The sequence below is a fragment of the Thermobia domestica genome, chromosome 12 (assembly GCF_964235325.1).
Source record: "Thermobia domestica chromosome 12, izTheDome1.hap1.1, whole genome shotgun sequence".
Lineage (NCBI taxonomy): Eukaryota > Metazoa > Arthropoda > Insecta > Zygentoma > Lepismatidae > Thermobia > Thermobia domestica.
The window spans coordinates 54,617,500-54,643,013 of NC_137465.1; the positions used below are offsets into that span (position 1 = coordinate 54,617,500).

The 25,514-nt window shown below is 37.6% G+C and overlaps 1 protein-coding gene across 2 annotated transcripts in view; it reads right to left on the minus strand.

The window, feature by feature from the left end:
- The window catches only part of Dtwd2 (DTW domain containing 2), an 82,468-nt gene that overhangs the window by 48,011 nt on the left and 8,943 nt on the right, over window positions 1-25,514 (minus strand). Inside the window, exons 2-3 of one of the 2 annotated variants that reach the window (XM_081733686.1) lie at window positions 9,807-9,904; window positions 4,136-4,241 (exon numbers count right to left, since the gene is read on the minus strand). In XM_081733686.1, the coding sequence (XP_081589812.1) occupies window positions 4,136-4,212 (77 nt within the window). In that variant the 5' untranslated portion in view covers window positions 4,213-4,241; window positions 9,807-9,904. The remainder of the gene's footprint in view (window positions 1-4,135; window positions 4,242-9,806; window positions 9,905-25,514) is intronic. The other variant, XM_081733685.1, reaches the window with a different exon arrangement.

Genomic DNA, 25,514 nt, shown 5'->3' on the forward strand with positions numbered 1-25,514 from the left:
ACAGTGGTGGTGTCCCATCCTGCTGGAAATAACAATATAAGATACTATCTTCCACAGAAGGGACTGGAACAGGATCCAGAAGCGTTGTTTGGTGGTTGGAGTTTACAGTTCTTTTTAGCACCAAGGCTATATGCGACGTGAAGCTAAGAGAAGGTAGAATCAAAATCAACGTAATGCGTTTAAATCTCAAAGGTCTCAACAAGGAATCAAACCCGGGACCCCCTGCACCAAGCGCACACACGCTAGCCACTAGACTTAAAGGAGAGAGTATCTAGAAGCGGTTCGAAATAGTGAGGAAAAGTGAGAATGATGTCGATGATTATGGGACCAATGATATTAGTGTCCTAAATTTCCCACTGTACTAGCACGTTCTAACCAATGAACTCTTTGGATGCGTCTCACAGTGGGCGCTTGCCATTCCAGTACAGATAGTTTTCATGATGGAATTGCCATTCACAAGGGAATACGCCTGGAATTTATATCTGAAAACAAAAAAAGTCTGTGTGAACGAGTGCTCGTGCTGGTGTTCGCTAAGATCCAGATAAGGAATTCGACCCGTTATCTGGATAACCCTCTGCTAATTCCTTATGCATTTATATCTTGTTGGTTGGAGTTTAGCGTCCCTTTTCAGTACCTGCTCCTTGATCTCTGCTAGTTGATGTAGTGTGTTTTTGGCAAAGGATGACCGAACTCGCGAGAACGTTTCCTCGTTAGCAGCAGTTTTCAAACGGCCCCTACAACAATAGAGCTAGACTACCACACGTTACCTGTTTTACGAAACTTACGACGGTGCTGTCTACTAATTGAAATATGTTATTGAAGTCGGCAGCCCCAGCCATAAATATCACCTCCGTTCTCTTTTGCATTGTCAGGAGTTAATTGCAGCATTATATCTATGTTTAAAAAAAAAAAATGTTTTGATATTTCAGATTACACTACTATTTACAAAATGTGACATCCATCCAAGGTGACGTTCACGACTGAAATTGGATGATTTAATCCCATAATTTATACAGAATTTCAGAAACAACACCAAAACCTTTGAGAAAATGACACCTGACAGCAAAATTGAACAAAAAATATGGGCCAACCTGGGTGCAGAAAGACCTGCTTTTGGCTCTATGACCAATCGAAAATTTACAGGAAGACTGTAAAATTAGTCGTAACTCGAGAACGAAAGGTTGGTTAAAAGAGAACATTCATTATTTTTATTTGGAGGTTTGGTTAATGTACAATTGGATGTGGTGCACGGTCGGTGCAAGGACAGCCCCCAAAGAAATTAGGAAACTCCTTGGTATTTTACTTAGAGACAAATGGTAAAAGATGCCCCATCCGGGATAGGCATATGAAATTCTATTGCTGGGTGGAGATTAAGTCACTACATTTAATACACTTTGACACATACATGAGATGATATATGGACAGCATGACGTTTCTGGATTTCTCAGGTGGCATTTTACAGAGGTTCTGTCAATCCTGAACCGTGCTGGGACAAAGACAGAACAAGAAATAATCCCCGCTCCCACCAGAGATCGAATCTAAGGTTCCAGATGATACACATATACCATGTCGAATACAACATCGTGGCTCTCTTCTACCTAAAGTACAATGAGGGAAAATAAATAATAACTAACTACAATATTTCAAAAAGCAAAATCACAGTAAAACTGCTCCAATTTACAGGGGAAAAACTCTTCGAATTCGTTAAAATAAAACTATGATGTTCTGCTACCTCGGAAAAAGCACTGCTCAGCACTTTCCGGGGATATGTATGGCTATGGAAGCTTTGTCATGAGACCACAATTGTGTCCCGATTTCTTGTAAAAGTGATATTGTAAATCATGCGTACTACTCAATGTTGCTTCCTGATAAAGTTCGGAAGTCATTTACACGAAATGTACACAAGCATTAATATAAAGTAAAAGTGATTCTCCAACAGAAACGAGAGACCACATATGACCGCCAAAACAGCGAAAGCTATTGACAAATTACAGTAGCAAATACTGTCACACTCGCTTTATAGTCCTGACGTGACTCATACTTGTTTCCGTTAACGTACGCGCCTTTGGTGTGGGAGACCCCGGTTCGATTCCAGGTCGGAGCTAATGTGGTTCGGATCCCACGTTAAGCTGTAGGTCTACATATCATATAGCCTCACTGTTCAAAGGGATGTTAAATACAAAAAAAAAAAAAAAAAAAATCAAAATCTTACTGACTTTCCAATTTTTCGCCTCTGACGGAATGTCTTGGACAACAAAGTTATTCCACCAGTTCCCTCATGATGGAGGTACAAACAAAATTGTTTACTGTGAGAATAAAGAGGCCCGTAACAAGATGGCAAAAATTGTTTTAGTGGCAGCAGAGTACATCGAAATATAATACAAGTAGCTTCAATTTATATCTGGTAAGAGTGTAGATATTAATCTGTCTGATAATTAGTAAACGTTCCTTGTATTAACGCATCTCACTACCAATATACAGTTTTTTCAAACTAAATTCCCCAAGATCCAGGTAGTCAATAATACGAACGAACGATGTATTGCCTGCTTCATCACATCACTTTTTTTCTTAACAGAACTCACAATGCGCCTTTGTGATGGAAGAAGATATTTGTTCGAACATTTTAAATCAGGGTGGATTGATTTAAATCAGTCTGCTTTAAATCACTTGATTTTTCTTAAAAATCGTTGATTTAAATCAAATTCCGAAATAAATTAACTTAAAGTGAAAATAAGTAAAATCCCGTTTCTGTTCTGTTATTTCGAGTATGAAAGTTAATAGTCATAATACAGTGAGACTCAAATGTATGTACAGCACAGTATGAAAACGAGTGTCATACAGATGATGATTAGGGAAAATCCCGTTTTGAACGGGTAATAGGGCAATCCTGCTTCCTTCTCTTCGTAACATAGGATTTGTAAAGCGTTAACTATTCCAACAGGAAAATCACCATCGACATTTAAGACGAAAATTCTTTTGTGTGCGCGTCTGTTTGTTTGTGCCCAGATAATAGAGGCATATTTAGAAGGGTGCGATCCCCTCTCCGGAAACTTAAAAATTTTTCAGAGTTTATAACTTTGAAAAGTTAAATATCTTATATGTATCCCGTGCCTCAAGCTAGTTCTGATTTTTTTAAAAATATGCCCCTGCCATTGACAAACATTACTGTACTTTTTCCTTAATGTTTAAGAAACATTGGGGGTGAAATAGATTAACGATTGGGGATTAATTCAAAATTCAACCCTAATACTTTCACTTAAATGGCATATTTAGCATTTAATACTAACTCCTAATGTTTTTTCTTCAGTTCGCGACTTGTATTATACAAGAAGAAAGATTATATTTTTTTAAAAAAAAAAATCGATTTAAATCGAAAAATTGAACAAAAATTATTTTTTTAAAAAATCATGATTTTTTTCCACCCTGTTTTGAATAGTTTTCAAATTTCTATCAGTACCATACTTCTGTGAAGAGTTTTCTGTACTCTTCTAATTAGAACAGGTGCCCATACGTGATTATGTGTTAGGATCAACAAGCAATACAATAAAAAGAACAAAATAAAATTAAATTTTAAAAAAATAAAGGTGTTCGAAAGATTCTGTGTTCTAACATTTCAAAGATGTCCTCTTCAAGAATGATTTTGGAAGGAAAGGGAGAAAAAAGCAGCAGAAGAAGAAGCAAAGTTACTTATGAAGGCTCCAGAGGGAGCTGAAATGGTATAAGAAGAAATAATCACTTTTGAATACAAAATCAGTGCTTATTTCTCAATTGTAGATACGTATCCTATAGCATCAATAAGCAAATATTAATTCTGGCTTGAAGTTATAAATAACGTATTTTTCCTGCAAATCTGAGTAATAACATGATCTGTTTGACGGGAATACGGTGAACGAAATATCACAACCTTTTATTCAAACGTCACGACGCACCAATGAGGTAAATTCTGACTTATAATATTATAATGTTATGAATTCTGAATATGTGTTCTTTGCGTAACTATTTTCTATATAGCGAAAAATTCTCTGTAGCGTTCACTCTGTTCTTTGTTACAAATTCTGATTGAACTGGTATTAGCTTTCAGAAAGATACAATTCTTCAAATTTAAAATCCAGGACCAGTCCAGTAATGATCTTACCTGCATCTGGGGCAAATATCACGCTTTGTTGGTGGTTCAACAGGCAAACTACAAAGATCCTCCCAAGCGTTTTCCATCGTCTCTATAATTCATTTAATGTGATAACCTATAAAACAATATAAAAGATTTGTTACTTATCAATATTTGAAACAACCTGATTTAGGATTTAGATTTCTGGGCTTGTTAGAAATTAAAATTGCACTAACAGAATCACTCACAAATTGAATCAGAACGTGAGAGAGCGGAAATAAATCTGAAATACCATAGATTTTACAGGTTCATCAGCATTGGTTTCATCATATTACGTCGTGTATAAATCGGTTTATTAAGTAACGTAAAGGGAAAATGAAACATGAAATTAAAGATTAATTAGAAATAAACTGGCGGATGAGCACTTCACTTCTGAGAATCAGTGGATCCATATGAAACCATATTCAAAGCTAGGCTATAAGAAATTTCGACCATTAAAAAGGCTTACAATTACAAGAATTTTGTAAATTGTACCAATGCTGTTTTTGATAAATTACATTGGCTCGACTAAGTTTTTCTTTGACCTTCTCCTAAAACGTTCGCCATTCATTGCTCAGAGTCCCAGAAGTTGTAGTAATCTACTTACTACCTCTCCCAGTTTGAATATTTATCTTAGAAGGGTCAAGCGGGGTACAAATTACACCTCACTGATATTCTGTGATAGCTCTATAAGTAAGGACTGTTAGTTTTATATTTTTCTTATAGGTAATTTTAAATAAATCAAGAAAATAGGAATGAAATATTCTTTTATATAGAAAGTGTTATTTTTCGTTAAAAAAAAAATGAGAGAGAGAGAGAGAAATGTTGAGATGGTGTGCCAAATATCCATGTTCTTTGTTTTGTGTGGGAAAATGAATTGTAGCAAAGAAAAATGAGTTGGAGTATGTACGCTATTATTATGCTGACTGAAAAATATGAGAAGCATCCTTGTTTGTACAAAGTTAAAAGTCCTTTGTATCATAATAAGCATATGCGACAAAGGGCTTTAGAAGGAATAGCGACTGAAATCTGTTTTTAGTTTTGGGAGCCATAATTACGCCCTTCTTCAGTGATTTGTTTGCTACGCCACGACAAGATGCCTACCGTGTAAAAGCACCATATACTTTTGATGCTATAGAATATTATACGAGATTTTTGGCAGCACATCTGCTACAAGAAATGCTACGCTAAATGCTTCCGTCTAAAACTAGCCTTAGTCTTATACCTGCCTTTTTGACAAAAGGCACTCCTATTACCTTTAACAAAAGTTCCTTTCAATAAACAATTTAATATTCATCGGTGCAGTATACTTTAGTATAGCATTACCTGTATGCCTAACAATAGATGACGTTTCCTAACTAAAATTCGTCCTAATCCGCCTAAATTATGTTGTTTTGTGCTGTTTCCCGAAGTTTAGAGCCCCTTTTCAGCACTGAAGATACATGACTAGTGTTGTGTCGATCATGAACGATTCGATCATTATGAACGAATCATGGTGTGAATCAAATGAATTACGATTCCACAAATGAATCGGTTCTTCAAGTGAATTATTTCTACTTTTCACTGAATTGTTCACCAAGATCGAAATGTAAGAATTATGAATCACAAACTGCAGTGAGCGAATCGGTACTCTTGCTTTTGCAGATGCTCTTACAAACAAGGGTTGTGGGCACGGGCGTCTCTGGCGGGTGGGACGAGGGGGACGCGTCCCCCCTCCCAATATTTTGAAGCAAAAAATATGTAATATTTTATTCTAATTTAATTTGTTTAGTAACGACAGAATAACATATAAATAATAATTATCGTAATTATTTGGAATATAATATTCAGGCAGTGAAACGATTATAACAGAGTTCTTGATATATCTAAGGGGCTCCATGAAGGTAAGCAGAAAGCTAACAAATGGAGTCGAAGAAAATACAGAGATTGGGCCAGATAGTACCATTTAAGTAACTTTCTCTGACCCCCCCCCCCCCCCAAACTTTACGTGCCAGGGACGCCAGTGGTTGTGGGAGAAGAGAGAAAGAAACGAAATTAAGAAGTGTGCTACCGCACTATCCCTAGAGGGTTTCGCTTTGCTCAATGCAATGAGGAGTCATATACACACACACAATAAACAAATATAGTCACTGGACAAGGTAAGCCTCAGGCTAGACGTCCATCTTTCCCCTATGCGGGATGCATAAAATGACGACAATTCATGCATTCTTTCTTTTCTTTGTATTTTCGTGAAAACTGAAAGGATGGACGTCGCGTTACTAGACAAAGTAATTTTAAAATAAACTTACCTGCTGCTTGCCACGGTCTCTGTACTGTTTGCTATCTCAGATCGGCGAGTAGTGACAGTATTGCTCACTCATGTGTAATGTAATTTCACTGTTAGTTTTAATATGCTCTTGAACGATTATTAAGGTAATGTGCGCTGTATAAAATAGGCCTATTTCTCATCAATTTTAATTGCACTTGCTACTCATAAAGTCGTATTATCATTTATATCTAACTCGAAACACCACATTGAACTTAAAATAGAATCAGTATTTAAGCAGCACTATAAACTATCTACACAAAACACTATTTACACTGTACATCACAGATTTTACATATTTCCGTGAAGAAACACGAGCATGGATACTTTCTGAGAAGACAACCTATTTCGTCTTTCAGTAAGTATTTGTCGTTTTCGAAAACACTCGTTCACACGGAACAGAACTTGGCGGAATTGTTAATCTTCGCTTCCTTACTTGAAAAAGACGAGGATATGCAAATTGTTTTCTCTTCCACCACGCAAGTGGATCACCTGTACGAATAATTAATGGCTCGTCTAGATATTTGTCGAGCTCAATAATGCCAGCTGCAGGTGGATTTTCAACGTTCAAAAGCTGTCCAACTTCTTCATCGAAGTCCGCCCATATTGAGGATGAAGGTAGTACGGGTCTTGGTTAGAAATTTTCACCTTACTTGCTCTTTCTGATACACTTGTGTACGCACTATTGAAAGTAAGCTTAGATTTAAATGCGTCTTTCAAATCGAGGGTCCAAAAGTGCACTTTCAGTATAGGCAATTTCTGAGTCTACATTTCCAAATCTGATGCTGATGCTGATCTAATCATTTAAAACTTTAAGCATTCGCTTAATTTGAGGAGACAAATCATCTTCATTTGTCATTTTTTGAACATGCCTCAATAAAACTCTTTTCATGAAAGGAACTTTAGATATGTTTACTGTTTTCTCGGCACTCATTTCTGTAGTTACTTTTTGAAAATCTCTTAATACAGTACATGCCTTTTGTAGAACCACCTATTCTTCTTCTGAAATTTGATTAAGTGTTGGATTTATCAGTGCCAGAGCTGATAAAATTGGTTCCTTCAGAACAAGGAACGTTTCAAACATTTCGAATGTTGAGTTCCATCTAGTTTTCACTTCGTGCTTAAGTTTGAGTTCTTCATAGCCTAATTGCTTCTGCAAGTTTCGCAGTTTCTTATACGCTTGAGGACTTCTTTTGAAGTACTCAACAATTTCTTTCACTTTCTTGTGTAAAGACTTAATTTCCTTAACCCCCTCTTTCACCACTAAGTTGATAGTGTGAGCAAAGCAAGGAATATGTCTGTAATTGTACCTAATTACAGTTGCCTTCATGACAGGCGCATTGTCTGTAACAACAGCAACAACTTTATTGCTTACACCCCATTCTTGCTGCACACACTTGAGTTCAGTTGCCAAATTTTCAGTTGTGTGGTTTTCACCATATTCAAAACAGTCTAACAAGGAAGTTTTCAGTTCGCAATCATCCGTGGTAAAATGTGCAGTAACACCAATAAAACTTTGGCACATGACGGATGTCCATCCGTCTGTTGTAACAGCTATAGTGCTGGCCTTGCTTAGTTCTTCCTCTACTTTTTCTTTCATTTCATTGTATACAAAGGGTAATATGTTAGTTGATAACGTTTTTCTGCCGGGTAAAGTGTATGAAGGATTTAACATTGAAATGAGCTCTCTGAATTCCTCATTTTCAACTAAAGATAAAGGTTGATATTCTTTCGCGATAATTTGCACCAGTTGCCTATCTAATTGCTTCGCCCTCCCAACCGTTACTCGCTTCACGGCAAAATCAATCACTTTGCTCCGCTTATTGCGTAAATCACTCGGTGCATTATTGTTAACATTAGTGAATAATGTTCCAGATTTTGAGGTTCCGCTGGAAGATGCAGGAGCAGAAGTGTCACAAGCAGGACCACCCAGTTCTGCATGTCCTGTCGTTTGCTCAGATGTAGTTGCCTCCTCTTGCCTTCTGTATTCGACATCGCAATGCTTCAGTCTTAAATGTCTTTGCAAATTGCTTGTTGCACCACCATTGAATGAAATAATTGAAAAGCAAAGACTACATCTGGCTTTACCTGGTCCTACTTCTGTAAAAGAAGTCCAAATACTGCTACGTTTCCTTCAACTACGTTCCATAATTAGTAGTTTTTTCCACACAAAAACACAACATGGCCAGAAACTAATAAATTAACTAAACTGGTAATATATCAGCAATAAACATAAAACGAAAACTGAAAGATTTTAAAATGCACACGAATTATGTTAGTAGGCAAAACACAAAAAACATAGCACGTCCAGAAAGTAAGTTCCGTTTTTAATTTATCTCCGCTGCAGCGCTGCGATCGCAGTTCCGCACATGCGCGGTAGACGCTCTGTATCAAGGAGAAGAAACGTGCGCCATTTGGAGATCGCTGTCAGTCACGTACGCTTTGTTGTGCTTGTTTACAATGTCGGTGTTGATTGAAAACCCCGCCGCTTGTGATTCGTTTTCTGAATGCGAGGAAAGTGAAACCAAGTGAAATTTATCGGCAAATTTGCGATGTTTACGGATAAAATGCGATGAGTGATTTAATGGTGAGAAGATGGGTCCGACAATTCAATGAAGGACGTAGTGACGTGCACGATGAAGAACGAAGTGGGCGTCCATCTTTGGTTACAGCAGAAATGGTTCACGCGATTGATGACAAGATCCAGGAAAACCGCAGGGTTACTTTCACCTGTTCTTACATCTCACGTCTTTCCTTGGCGGTCAACACTTCAACAATGACGACGAGCTGAAAGAAACTGTTTCCAACTGGTTGAAGACACAGGCGGCAAACTTCTATTAAGAAGGTATATAAAACCTTGTGCCACGCTATGACAAATGCCTGCAAAATTTCGGCAGTTATGTGAAAAAGTAGTTTAAGAGTTGTAGAATTTTGTGCAATAAATAATTTTTCTGTATCTGTACACAATTTAATTTTATTACCAAACGGAACTTACTTTCTGGACGTGCCTCGTAATTTCGCACTTTGCACTGCGATCAGGAAACAGCAACTTCTTCGTGCTAACACCACTGAACAGAATTGATAATTTAATACTGCCGGTGCTGCGTTCATCATCAGAGGGACACACTGAAGCGTTTTTGTGGGCCAGGTGCGTTACTCTTCTAAGCCTCATGTTCCATCAGTGGACACAAATTCATTGAAGTTCAGTGAAGATTGTAGTAGGAATGTTTTCTCCATGAAACATGGTGGCCCACAGTTACTTGGGAAATAATATTATTATTGCTACGTTGAAAATGAGTATTTCTCACTACTGACTTATTTTTTCGGGCCGTGGTGCCTCAGTCGTACAGCGCTCACCTCTGGTACGTGGGATCCGTAGGTCAATTCCAGCTCTCGCCAAGTGGACTTACTATCACTGTACGGTCTCCCTTTATTTTAAGAAAAATTATGTGGGCCTGCAAGTAAAGTTAACTATAAACAATATAACGTGTGTGTTAAAATAGAAACAAAATATTTTCTTAACGTGTCAACTGATTTTTCATATTTTCTAAACGTGTCAACTGATTTTTCAGTTACCATTGTGATAAAGTTATCATATTACTCACACCCAGCCTCGAAATGACTCCAATCTTCAAAACAGACTGAGTAATGTTAAACTCCAGTCAAACTCACGTGGACAAAATCCTGTTGCCTTTGATCAAGTATCATATTGAAAGGAAATGTATTTTTAATAATTTTGATATAACATAGCTAATAATATCTTATATTTATTTTTTCTATAATACCAAAAAATTTTATTATACTAATAGTTGAGTCATTAGCACATGTGCTATGTGGTTCTCAGTTTGATCTTTTGTGAAGGACATTATGTTACATTGTAAGTTTTCTTTCCTACAACTCGGCGATTAGAAAGCAAGCCTCAACAAAACAAAACAAAAAAGGTGCAACACAAAATGCAAATTAATAATTTTGCTTTGTTTATATTGACGACGCGTCTTAATAGAAATTACAGTAAACTGTAAGAGCATTTTAAGAATTCAGAATTAAATATAAATGTTATCATTATATTGCGAGCGGTGATAATGATTAGAAATAATGTAAGTAAAAGGCTAATAGGCTATAATTAACATATGTCCAATTACAGTGACAAGAAGATTTTTACTTCGTACATTTTTAAAAATTTTTTATGTTTTTTAAATCCTTTTTGAGGTGTGCCTAGACTGACGATGAAAACTACGTCTTCGAAAGTACTTCCTAGAGACAAGGTTTGTTTCTTGCGGTGACTATTAGCCTTTTACTTACATTATTTTTAAGTATAAATGTATTCGAAATGAATCAAAAATCGGAAAATATCAATCTAACATCAAATGAATCTCTACATGCTGAAAGAGACCGATTACACTATTCAACAAATTTTGATCGAAAGTATGTAAATTCTTTGAAATTGCGATTTTTACATTCATTTAAGCATAATATGAAAGGAAATGATAATAGAAGAATTTTCTTAGCTCAGGTTGTGAAAAAAAAAAAACGCCCTTGTACAACAGTAGCTGTATATATACAAATGTATTAATATTTATAGAACATTTAAGCAAAATCCTTGTAAAAACCTACAGTTCACTTTTTTATCTATTTCACTGTGATGTGATAAGCTGGGGAGTTAAGAAGTACCCTAACCTATAGCTTTCTATACCCTTGTACTTCCTTTTTCAAAATTGCGCAAATACCAGTTTCACAGCGATACAGAAAATAAAGTAACCGTGGTCAAGTTAAACATTAACAATTCCGTAATAAAAATCAGTATTAACATCAAAACATGAAAAATATGTGCAAATACCTTTTTGTGCAAGAACTACACTGCAATGTAGACAAAAGTTTCAAGTGATCCCTTGTACAGGATTATGTTTATCTTATTTTGAGCGTCTTCGCTTGGCTTGCCTTTTGTAGGTTACATCTGGAGCATCCCTTGCAATAGTCCAACAGTAGTCGGTCAATATGTCTCTTTCCCTCCACTTTCCCTCATATCTCTTCTCCATTAGTGCGGTCCGTAAGTGCAATAATTTGTATGGATCGTGCATTTCCGGTTACCAGCACGAAATTTGGTCAGAGTGTTTAACGCGACATGTAAATGAGAAAAAAGCCGGGAGACAGCTTCTCAATATGTTTCGTGTGACTCTGGGCGCCATCTTGAAAAATGGCCTACTTTTCACAAGTTCCTCAATTTTTGTCCGATTTACACCGTCTTTGCGCTCAAATTCACAGGCAAAACGATTATAGAAGACTGTGAACTGCTAGACAATAACATCAATAGCTTTAATTTCTTGAGGGGGGCTAGTGAAAGGGCACAGGTATTCTGGGGGGGGGCAGTTATTTTGTGTACACCAAAAATAAGACTATTGTGTTACTTGACCTATATATCAAGTCAACATCTCTGGGAAGGAAGCTCACGACAGGCCCGCATTCACGGGGGTCATGGGGGGCCACCCCCTAAATTTCTACTCCCTCCCTAAAGTTTTCATGGTAGGCTTGCAAGAGTAGATATTACAGTTAATATGGTTGGATCGGGCCCTCTAACTTCTACCGTCCCCCTACATTTTTGCGATGGCTACGAGCCTGGCTCACGATGCAACCAGAGGGCACTTGCCCCTTCTTCCCATCTGATGTCATCCTGGTGTATTTAAGGAATTTTCTAAGGGACATTTCACCAGTAGGAAATCTTACCGCCACTTTTCACGTATGTCAGACGACCAGCTTCACGAACAGAACAACAAACTGATAAAAGAAAGTGGTTCTCTATGGGGAGCTTCCGATAACCCATTTATTCTTTTGAAGAAAATAGTCAGTTGTCCCGAAATCGCTTGTTTACTGGCTGAGTATGAACACAGCTACTCTGCTGAGTTGCACGTATCGAGATCACACCACGAGGACACGGATGCATTTCAAAGCAAGTACAGGACACATGTGAAGAACCTAATTGATCTACTTCGTGATACTGGTAATCCTTTTGAAGAAGAGCATCTGTCTACAGTTGGGTTCACTAGACGTATAGCACCAGAAGATTCGTGCCAGTCTGTCCGCATCGCAGCTACCACAGGAACCAAAATGTATGGGGACTTCGTTTATAACCGTCTCATGGCATGCAAGCAGTCTATACACGATGTTATGAAGAAAGTTAATATGCAGCTTTTCAACTGTAGCTTGTTGAAAGTTCGTTGCAAAGATAAGATGAAACTTGCTAGTGCACACAAAGATTCTAACCTGCTCTGCAAGATGTTCATAGCATGTCAGGAAAGGGAGGGCGATATCAGAGAATTATTTTCTCATGAGAACAACTTATCCTCCATCAGTATCTGAATTTGGAGATCTCAGACTTCCTACCTCTAAATCAGATATTTTGAAATTTTTTGAAAAATTTGTTGGGTGTACAAGTACTATCAGCCCCCATTCCTCTTGTCTTGTCGTCGATGGAGCGATGCTGGTACACCAACTGCAACCAGGAGCAGCAAAAACATTTGCAGAATATGCGACAGTTGTGAATAACTGGGTTTCTTTCCCACTTCGAGACACTAAACGCTTAGACGTGGTCTTTGACCGCTACATTGAAAAGAGCTTGAAAACACAGATGCGTCAGAAGCGTGGGCAGGGTGACCGCTTTGTTGTCAAGCCAACGGGACCGCTTCCAAAAAATTTCCAGAAGTTCCTTGCAAACGATGACAACAAGGAAAGGCTATTTCATTACCTCGCCGTAACAATAACTGCAGCTGATATTTCAGAAAGAGAAATATTCTGCAGAAGAGGAAATCAAGTCTTATCCTCTTCCTCAGACTTAGATATTACTGGTATTTCTCCCTCATCCCACATAGAAGCTGACGGAAGAATCCTTCTGCACGTCCGTCACGTCGCCGAGAAGGGACACAAAAATATTACAGTTCGTACAGTTGACTCTGATGTTGTTATCGCTCTCTTTGCGTTTCTGCATCTATCACCCACTCTGAAGAAACTATGGGTTGATTTTGGTTCTGCAAAAATGCGGCGTTTCATTCCTATACACACCATGTGCACGAACTTACCTTCTGGAACGATAGATTTGCTGCCGTTTTTTCACAGTTTTACGGGCTGTGACATAGTGTCAGCCTTCCTTGGCGTTGCAAGACAAGTGCGTGGAATACGTGGATGGCGTTTAGAGAAGTGGATACAGCTTTCCGAGAACTGGCAGTCGTTCATTCTCACGATGTTGTAAGCTACCGATCTCGCATGCTAATCCAGCGATTTGTGACACTCATGTATGACAGATCAAGTACTTGCGAGGAAGTCAACGAAACCAGACGAATTCTATTCAGCAAGAAAAATCGCACAATAGACAGAATACCTCCAACCGAAGACGCATTGAATCTCCATACAAGAAGAGCAACTCTTCAGTGCAAGATCTAGAGACAGTTCCTCGAAAAGTATGTGCATGATGTCGAACCCCTGAACTGCGATTGGAAGGAAGTGGATAACGGACTTGGTCTTAACCTGTGTGGACTACGTTGAGGAGTATGTCTGATAACAGTCGACAACTAGTGACATACCGTTGCAAACTGCGCTGTACTGGGAAATGTACTTGTATTAAGAACGGCCTCGTCTGTACGTTGCTTTGCGAATGTGAAGGACAATACTCACAGTGATATCACTATGAACACAGCAGCTGAACTTGTTTTTTTTTTTTTTTTTTTTATTGTGAAAGTGTATATGAGTTATTTAGATATGTAACATTGTAGCAAACGCATTAAAGTTGTAGAATGATAAACTGTATTAGTTTGTACTTGATATACAACACCTCTACAATAAAAACTCACAGTGAGGTCGGGTGACCGGGGAGGCCATTCATGCAGTTTACCCTTATGGGACCTTGCCTTTTTAGGTAAATTTTAGAGTTTCAGTCAAGCAGATATAGCAACGAGACTATTTATCGTAGGATCATGGTTCATACCTCGTTTTTTTGTAATGAAGCTGCGTTTCCAACTGTACTAGTCAAATGTTCCTATTTTGTACCTAAGGCGGGAAATTTCAGCCCAAAGTGGGAAAAAAGGAAATTACAAAAAAAAATGGCACCAATATCTCCCCTCGAACATACAAGTGGTACATGACACGAACATGCAAGTGGTACCAAAAAACTTCGCTTTATAGTGAGTAGAATGAGGTATGAAGAAAGGTCCCTAAAAATTAGTGTAGATGCTCTAGCCGATTTACCAATTTCCTCCAATAATACATTGTCAGTCAATTATTTTTCAATGAGGTTCAGCATAAAGACTATTCTTCGTAGGAACATGAATCATACCTTGTTGTCTTTGGAATTAATCAACCTTTCGAGTGGTACCACTCGTATGTGGGTACCATGTGCTTTAGGAGGGAAAATTACTTCCAAAGGGAAATTTTGTCAGAAAAATCACTCTTTTTCAAGTTTGGGCCCCTCTCCCCCCTGGATTAACGCTTGGATCGCGTAAAACATACTAAATTGTGTATTTAATATCTGTGGAAAATATAAATCTCATATCTTGAAAATTAAGGGCGTAAAGAAAATTCACTCACGTGGAAAGCATAACCCATACTACTTTAAGGTACTACTTTAAGGGAAAAACAAAAACATCCCTGACACGTCCCTATTTATCGGAGGATCATAATTCCCAAACGATTTTGCGTCAAATTAGGGTAGCTTTCATTGGTACCACTCACATGTCCCTATCGTGTCCTTGAGCGGAGGAAATCCCGAAAAAGGGAATTTTTTCCAGAAAAAATCTCATTTTTTCAATTTGGACTCGATTTTCTCGCTTCTGATACACAATAGGGAAATTGTAATAGTACAGTTGGAAATATTACTTCATTACAAATACAACGAGGTACGAACCATGATCCTAGAATAAATAGAAACGTGTCAAAAAATTACCAGAAAAGCTCTAAAATTTACCAAATTTTTTCTTCCTTAGTGTTCGTGACGTCACCACCCGTAGGCATCGCACGTGTGAGTGAAAAATGCCCATGAAACACGTTGTATGATGCTTCCACGCTCGAATAAATGCAAAAAACCCAGTGTGAATAGCTTAAAGCTTAACTAGAGATTTATAAGGTAACTAGAGATTTATAAGGCAAATTTCAAAGGTCGACGATATGGTACAGATCTGTTCCATCGGTCTCCAAAGGGTTAAATGACTAAAATCGGAAAATTTTTGCTACTAACTGTTTCTTTTTCTGTTTGGCAGCAGACTGGAGAAGAATAAAAGTGTTTTATAAAGCTTTCATGTAAATATTTAGATTAAGTTGCTAGAAGTTAGCCATTTTCCAATATGGCGTCCAGTGTCGACAATAATGATCCTACGAACTGTCTCCCGGTAATTTTCGAACCTTGATTGGACATGTAACAAAATGGCGAACTTTCATGCTGGTAACCGGAAATGCAGGATACTTACGCTAACATACCACACTACATGGCTGCAATATCTTGATGGAAACGCTCACCATGTTCGTCACTTACTGCTCCACAATCTTCGGGAAAGAAGTCTAGATGTGAATGAAGAAAGTGGAGTTTCAGAGACATATTGCAACCAAGATTTTCGTAGCACAATAACAACTTTGCTACGAGTTGTTTGTAATTTGTTGCTCGGTGTCTTCCCAAGAACTGTGAACAAACACTCTTCAAGCTTTCCCACGCAGCTTTCTCCTCACCTTGGAGAATTTCGTCGAACTTGTGATCTTTGAATAGTTGCCTAATCTGTGGCCCTATGAAAACACTCTCTTTAACTTTGGCATCACTTAATCGAGGGAATTGTCCTCTTAGGTACTTATAGGTCTCATCCTCTTGGTTCATGCTCTTAACAAAACTTTTCATAAGACCTAATTTAATATGTAGAGGGGGAAGCAAAATTCGGTTACGATCTACCAGTGGTTCATGCTGCACATTTTTCACTCCCGGCTGAAGAGTTTCTCTGGTACTCCAATCACTTTTGCGGTAATGAGATCTACTGTCCCATTCACATATAAAGCAACAACACTTTGTATACCCTAACTGCATACCTAGCAACAGTGCTATTACTTTAAGGTCACCACAAATGAGCCACTGAAAATCATAATATTTAATGGCTTGAAGTAAACGTTTCAAATTTTCATAAGATTCCTTCATATGAACTGCGTAACCTACAGGAATTGAAGGAAGTTCATTTCCAATATGTAAAAGCACTGCCTTTAAACTCACCTTGGACGAATCTATAAAGAGCCTCCACTCAGTAGGTTCGTAATTAATTTTAAGTGCCCTCATGAGACCATTTACATCTGTACACGCCACAAGTGTGTCTTCCATAGTAAAAAAATGAAGTGAACATCTTCTCCCTATTCCGATACACTGAAATATTTACTTTTTCCTGCAATAAATTCCATTGCTTTAAGCGTGACGCTAAAATTTCGGCTTTGCCTTTCGAGAGGTCCAAGTCTCTGATTAGATCACTTAGTTCCTCTTGAGTAAGTCTATGTGGTTCACATGGAGGCTCTTCTACAACAAACGTAGGGTCCTTCGAAGTACTTGATTCAGGAGCTTCAACTTCTTGATCATCATCAGAAAAAAGATCATATTCTTTAGGTGGGTCAGGAACAGGTAGTCCTTCTCCATGTGGAACAGGGCGTATTGCAGAAGGAATGTTAGGATAGATCAAGGCCCGCTTCTTCTTCGTGGGAATTCCCTTCTTGACGGAAGGAACCATACAAAAATAACAGTCTCTGATGTGGTCGCTTGGCTCCCTCCAAAAGGCATTGAGCGCCCCTTCCCATTAATCCAATTTCTTAGATTGCTGGCACAAGTGTTACACACAATGTGAAGTGCCCAAAATTTATCTTGGTCTCCAATTTTACAACCAAAGTAATATTGATAGGCTTTTCTTATTAGTGGTGTTATAGTCTGCTTTTGTGAGGAAAATGTCACTTCCCCACATACGTAGCAGAAGCTATCCGCACTGTTTACACAATTTCGCGGCATTTTTGTTTATTGAAATCCTCAAAATGTCACTTGAAATAGTTCCGACAACTATTTAAAAATATACATTCGAAATACCAGTACTTTTGCGTACTTGTAGTTGTATTTTTATGTCCTGCACTACACAAAAGTCACACCCAAAACGCTGATAACTGAACTAAACTTGTCTTTTCTAACAATAGCAGAACACTACTGAGTTTCGTGTTTCTTCTAATGTTAATTTTCTATTTTGTGCGGCACTGTGGTCCTTAGGAAACTTCATGGTAAAAATAAAATGTGTTGTTTAAAGTGTAGAGGTCTTTTAGATGACATAATATTTATTTTTACTAAGGTTTTGCAGCACACTCCGTGAGACTACGCGACACACTAGTTGGGAAACACTGCATTAAAGTGAACTGTACTCTAGACACAATATAAAATGTATTATATTTAAAGACAATTCCTTTTGGCACACTTTTTTTTATTTTTAAATTTTTTGTTTTATATGGATATAGCTCCTAATTTGCTTTCTCTCAATAGGTCCCAATATATGTTTCTCTTTTTAAGTGCTTAGGCAAGATTTTTAACTATAAAATGGATTTAAAATAGATCTATATTATGCTGTATTCAAATAGGTACAATAAAAATATAAATGCAATATTTTCATAGTTCAATTGTTGAGAGTACGTACTACAATGTGATAGCCATGGTTTTAGATAAAGGATGGAATTAAACCGGATAGACAGTATAAAAGACTTAAGCGACAAATAAAGCGGCTAAATACTTACAAATACTTTAGTTGACTTTATTAGTGATCACTTTCTTGTTCTGAACATATTAAAAGTGAGAGGAATTATAATTATAAAATGCAGAGAGACAATAGTCCTGAGGACGTCCCTGGACCCTCATCCATGGAATACAGAATTACTGAAGAGAACGGGCAACAGGCAGATCAAGACAATTCAGCTGATCCAGGTTTCGAACAAACAGCAAGCGAGGAAGAGGAGTTGTGGAGCTTCGACTACGAGTCATTCGCATCATCAGTTCGACGGAGTATGCAACAAGTTTCTCCTGTCACACCTTCGGATGTTGTTAATGTGCTGGGGATATTGGCAACTTTGACAGGAAGTGACGCAGCCAGAGCCATTGCTGCCATTCAGGATGGACTAACAGGTCTGTCAGCCATTATCTCGACTCTTGGTATGCTTCTCTTGTCAAGTGTAATGAATTTCGTAGAACCCCAGGAACCAACAGGTGATACTACCGATTACAGTGTTCCCTTTTATGTAGGATTGGAGATTGAAGTGCGACTTCCAGATCAGCTGGATGTATATTGGCCAGTGATAAGGCACGAAGTGGAACATGGAAGACGTGTCTTATACGTGAATCCTCCGGCTCCTAGAAATCTCCTTCTGGATATAATATTTACTGGAGACCGATACCACTGGACGTCTGTAGCACTCGGTATCAGTTCTCTAATGTCCTGTAGTTTGGCCAGTGGACGAAGTGTTTTTCTTGGAGTGTGCAGTTTGTTAACATCTGTGGCCTGCAGTGACCATTTTAGAGACACTTGTGCAGCCCTCGAGGATTACACGGTGATGCACACTTCATTAAACAGAGAAATAGAGGTTGATGGCGAATTAGTCATCAGGAATTGTGCTGTTATTGAAAGAACCCAGAAAAATATGCCAAGAATGGTTATAGCAGTGAGTGCTGTCTTGTTGGGTTCTTTTTACTTCGTCAAAAGACACTGGCTATAAGCGCTTTATAGTTAGAAAGGACTAACGTTTGTAAAGTGTTTAAAGGATTTCTTCTATTAGAAGTAGTTTGAATTAATAGGACTTCATTGTGTGTGAAGCATTTCCGTAAGGGAACTCCTATTTTCTTTAGTTAGAAGACAGTTAACTCTCATTCATTTCTTGTAACAATTAATACGCTGATAGAAATAAAATAGTTTTATATGGATTCGTTCAAATGTTTTCAAATAACTTCTTAAACTCTTTTTATATGTTTATTCACAGATAAAGAGCACAAACGTTATTAAACGAAATTTATTGTTGATTATGTGTAAAGCAATAATCCCTAAATAACTCATCGGTCTATATACACAAAGAATATTTTTAACAGTACCATCACATTATAATACACCAACAAACTACTGTTTTGAAATGAAAAAGTGAAATTTTAGTTTAACGTCCCACGATTATGCTCATTACGCTAAAGAAGATGGATAATTAATGAAAGTGAATAATTGTGAATTTTTTTGCCCTCATCGGGAATCGATCCTGAGATCATATACGAAAGGCGCACGCGCTAGCCACTAGACCAACGAGGAGGGCAAACAACTGTTTTCTTTTTATTAATACCGTATTTATTGTGCGTAGATTTCTATACGAATTGAAGTACTTCAATTTACTCTCTCATTTATTTCGAACTGAATTAAAGTTTGTGGAAAATTATAAGGCTATCGAAAAAGACAAAAAATTGTGTTAACACCCTAACCTTTAAATATCATATACTCATTCGATTGTGGGCATGGAGCCCGGGTTCGATTCCCGGCGGAAGCTCATGTGGTTCGGATTCTACGTTAATCAGTAGGTCCACGTCTCATATAGCCTCGCTGCTGAAAGGAACGTGAAACCCAAAATTAACTCAACTCATTGGATTTAGTGTCGAGCTCAGTTTTCTTGCAATATCTAGCATTTACTATGTCAACTTGAAGTTCTTATTTTCTTTTTTTAATGATGACTTCCAGAATGGAGTATTTATTTTCGGTAAAATAAAGAATCAAAATGTAGAAAACCACACTAATTTGGCCACCACACATGAAGACTATGTGTGTTTGAGGCGAGGGACTCCTGTTCGATTCCTCGGGGAACACATGTGATTATGGTCCCACGTTAGATTTTACGTCCATGTCGTATATAGCCTCAGTACATAAAAGGACATTTAATTCCAAACCAACCGATCAGTTAAAAGACTAGTATTTCTTCATAGCTAGGTGAATAAAGCGCGTAGTCTCTGATTCTACTCCTAGTAAGGACCTTGCCTTGGATACAGACCCGAGTAATGATTCAGAACCCACTTTAAGCAGTAGATCCAATACGGTACATCTTCAGTGCTAGGAATACAAATAAAGTTATATTTAACAGAATCTTCTCTGCCGATCCTCACCCCATAATTGCGCAAAATTTTTGTGTTCGGTAGTTCATTATAATCAGTAATTTACTGTAAATAACACAATCATGTCTAATAAAAATAACTAGCATTTAGAGCATAAGCATTGAAGCTGACAGAAAGGAATTAGGGGGTACAGTAAAACTCGTTTATTAGCATGGGTTGAATTCGGGTAAATTTTGGTAGGGTAACGAAACATTGTGAAATTGGTGCTCCGTGGCGTACTGATAGTGGGAAGCAAAATAATTTTGCATTTAAGTACTCTCTATTGGGGTCAACTTTACTTTGAACAGATGGATTTTAAGTCAATTACAGCCAGATATGGAGTACATATTGTATACACTTTCTGAACTTATACATGCAGTAGTTTAGTGGTACAAATTGTTGACAACGTCAGATCGGAGCTCCATCCAGTTACAAACTAAAATGTATTAAACGTTATTCATTCCAGAATTCGTTTGTAGATCAAAACATTAGCTTGTTTTGTTGTGTTTTCAATTACCACCACAGTGTAGAGTGAAGAGTAAATATTCCCAAATTCTTACATGTTAAAGCAACTAACAGCACAAGCTCTCATACAAATTAGACTTTGTCTGTACAGAAGGTATTTCTGTTCTCGAATGTTTGGTTTGTAGTATTGCACCATGTCGAGAAGAATGATCAAAGACCCTACACAAACAGCGGATTCACCTTTGACATTGCGTTCAACATCGACCGAATGACACTGATACTTTGATAGAATAATTTAGATGCTTGATGAGAGAACAACCGGTCCAGCGACACATGAAGGACCTAATGGATGAATTGATTAAATGAGAAAGGGGGAAAGAACAAGGTACCCCAGTGCCGTAACAAATCTATTCGGGGAGCCCTATGTAAGAAGGTGTTTAGAAGGCCCAACCAATAAGTTAGTTCCGGTGAAAGGGGATATTTTTATTCTGTATGGAGTTGAAGTTGGATTTCTTTTCCAGAATCTACAACAACAAGATCCTTTGAATTGATTTATATATATATGGTTCTCCGAGATTCCTTCCAGCACCAACTGCTGACTTTCTCCTTTCGGGGGCCACAAACGAGTAACACCATTTTAAAACAAACAACTCAGTCTATTAGTAATGCTGCCTACGAGAAAAAAATAAGGCTTTCTCGTCTCGTCTCGGATTTAAAACAATTCTTTTTCGTCTCGTCTCGATTCTGAGAAATCTTCTCTCATCTCGTTTTGTAAACTTATATACACAATTCATACCCTGATTTTCTGCTTAATTTCATCTATAAAGTATCAGAACCCTTCCGCGTCACGAGAAGTCCACGAAAGGCGTTATGTAAAACACTTAAATCATAATAATTGGTGAAAAAATTGTATGTGGCGTACGTAAAATCGTATGTTACATTTTTAAATGCTGCAGTTTTTGGACTTAACGTACAGCAAACATAACTAAAAACGCATGTTTTATAATACTTTCTGTATAAGCGTTCCATCTATACGTACTTTCCGTATGAAACAATATGGGTGGTCAGGATCTCACATACAAATGGACGTTTATAACAAATAGCTGACGAAGGTAACATACATATATGTAAGTAATATAAGGAAGACTGTTAGACATCAGGCATCCTGCAACGGCATGATGCAACACCGAAGGGCAGAGGCTATGTACCATATGGATAACGTATGCTTCGCACTGATTTCTGTAGTAAGCAAAAGGAGTCCGTATACTTGTACAATAGGTATATGACTTTTTTCAAATTGAAAAGCCTGGGGTGGCAAACAATGAACATTTGGCTGCAAACCTAAAAAATGTCTTTGATTTTATTTAATTGTAAAAAAAGCTCCCGCACCTACATTGATGCTGTTTTAGCATTAAAAGAAAATACATCTACTTACACAGTCTGCATTTGGCACTGAATATTCTATACAGTACATTAGTAAAATTGTTTAAATTTGTGAATTATTATGAACAGGTCTTCTCGGGCTAGCAGCCAGGTAAATACTATTATATCTTGCGACGTTTCGAGGGCTGACAGTATTTACCTGGCTGCTAGCCCGAGAAGACCTGTTCACAATACGTCGCCAGGAAAGCTTCAATAGATACTTTGTGAATTACTGTTAATGAACTTGCTGTTGAGGTATTTGTCACTTTTGTAAGTGTTGTGATGCTCTTGCGTCACTTTCACAGCTCGCTCGGCCACCATATTTGAGCGAGGCACATCCAGCATAGAACGTTCTTTTACCCACTAAGCGGAAAATCACTTTAAAGCTTTAGGACACTTTAGGTCGGAGATAGTAGCAGGCAATTCATTGTATGTGTCCTCTGTATAATGCTGAATTGAAAATCATACCTTTGTCCATCTAGTTGCGATGAAGTCGCAAGTACGTTGTAGCTGATCTCTCCATTTTGGAAGGAGAAAAAAGGCAACCATGCATAGATTGCACGTGAATTCCACCTAGCATTCTTGAGGGAAGATAGCTTCTGCCAGTTCAACTGAGGCCAATCGTTGTCCTTCCGGTAGAAATTATATCCTTCACAAAGTTCAAATAAAAACCAGAAATCAATTCTCCATACTGGGTTTTCACGTGGTGGTACCTTTCCTGTGTCAGAATAGTTTTCTTGTAAGTCCTCACACCCAGCCAAAACATCTTCAATGAATTGATAGTTGAAGCTGGATGACCGTGATTTTATTGGGAATACTGAATCCATTCAGTGACACAGAACCAGGTCAAGAATATGGTGCTGACATCCTATAAACTGAGGCTCATCGAAACCCATTTGTTTAAAATATCTCTGGAGTCTAACAACACCACTACTTTTGTGCCCTATATTCAATGCTGTGATATCAGAAATGATCATTTTAATATTCCTCCATGCATTATACTCATCCAACAAGGCTTGAAGTAAGATATAGATGTTCTCAGCGGATCTGCTTTCACAAACCAAAACTCCAAGGCGAAGACTTCTTTCACAATTCTGCACTTGATAATTTTTTCTTCCTATTCTCGTCCCATCAAAATGTAAGCAGAATTCCTGTTCACCGAAAATTTCTTTTAGCCGGTTCTTCATTGTTTCAGCTTCCTTGATCACTCGACGCAAAATCCCCGATTGTGAAGGTGTGAGTACATTTATTTCTTCCTCAGCCAAGTTCTGAAGAACTTTCACTGCTTTTCTTGTAGACAGATACAGTTTTGACACGAGTTTGGCTGCAGATTTTGTTGCTTGATACTTACGTTTCATAAGGGGAGGCTCTTCTGAAAATTTCAGAGTCACTGCTGACCTTACCTACTTCAGTATCACTGATACTCACATGTTGCACTTGGCTTGTACACGGACCAATTGAGCTATTTCGCCTTTTTGAAAGATGGATCGTTGATATAGAGGCAATTTTCTCTGTAGTGTATCCGACTCGGCCACCAGATTCAAGTTGTTTTCTATACAGTTCTTTGTCTTCACTGCAAAGCCAGTTTCCTTTTCCTTTTTTAATATCGAACACACTAGTGAGAGATTTTTCAAATACCTCATTCCTCCTTTTTCTATATTTTATGAACAACTGTATCAGCTTGGCAACTTTTGATGAAATTTGCTGCATAGTAAGCAAAGGAAAATTCACAGTTCTCCCAAAGTCTACACAGTTCTTAAGAGATTATCTTTATTCTATCCGACTGCCCTTTCAGTTCATCGTACAACCCCAAATATCTACCGACTATGTCTCTGTTTGTAGGCGTTTTACACATTTCACTCATGTCCCGTTTTAATTTCTGGTATGCTGGGACGGCGTTTTCTACATGTTGCTAAATTCTGTGTCCACTTTTTTCCAGTTGATTCAACTGCTGATTTTATCTTTTGGTTTTGAATGACATTTTTAATCTAAAAATAGAAGAGATAGCAATTAGAAAGACAATTGAGGGAAGCACTGTTGCAAATACGTATAAAAGCAAAGAATACTAAAGTTTTATCACTGGCAAAGCAACCTACTAGGCTCGTAACACCAATAAAACTGATTTGCAAAAGTGTTTAATGTGCATAGTATAAATTAAAATTTGGAAAATAACTTGTATTTATGTTGCTTACTTATAACATACAAAAAAACACAATGTGTTATTTACATAGGAATCTTTGAATTTCTGCGTGCCTGATGGGTTGATGGGCAGACAAAGATCTCTACATTTTGATTGTAAATATACGATAAATAGATTACATGACCACAATTTATATTATACCAATGTCTATTAAACCTTTCCTAGATGCCAGACTTCTTTTCATTATCATGTTTTACAAATTAAAAATTCTGATCATGTGTCGTTTTTTTCACTTACCTCGCATATGACAATAGATTAGGTGCGGGACGTTTTTCCAACCCCGAACAAAAATAACACCAGAGAAGTAACGTATAGGCAAAAGTTCATTAAATACAACATCAGGAAAATTAAAATTTTGTAAAAAGTAAAAAAGTCATATCCCTATTGTACAATATACCGCTGTTTGGAGAACGGATTTTTCTCAGTGCATATGTAATGACTTTCGTTTGCTTAAACTTTGATAAATGCTCTCCACTACGTTCAGGCAATCAATTTATAGTTTTTATACTACAAATCATGTAACATTAAAACAGTTTTTGAGATCTTACAATTGAGTGAAATAGTATTGTTGACTATACTTGAGAAATGTCTCTTCTCGTCTCGTTTCTGTTTATCGAGATATCATGTTTCTCCTATCGTCTTGAATTTGAAAATACACTTCTCTCGTTTTGTAGACAAAAATCGAGACAAGATGAGGAATTTCTAGTCTCGTGAGTAACGCCATCTTCTAGATATTTCGATTTTAACGAAGACGTATTAGACATAACATTTTAGTAATTATCATAGTTATATATTGATCGATTTTGCCGTCACTGCAGTGGCTTACGTTGTATTTGCT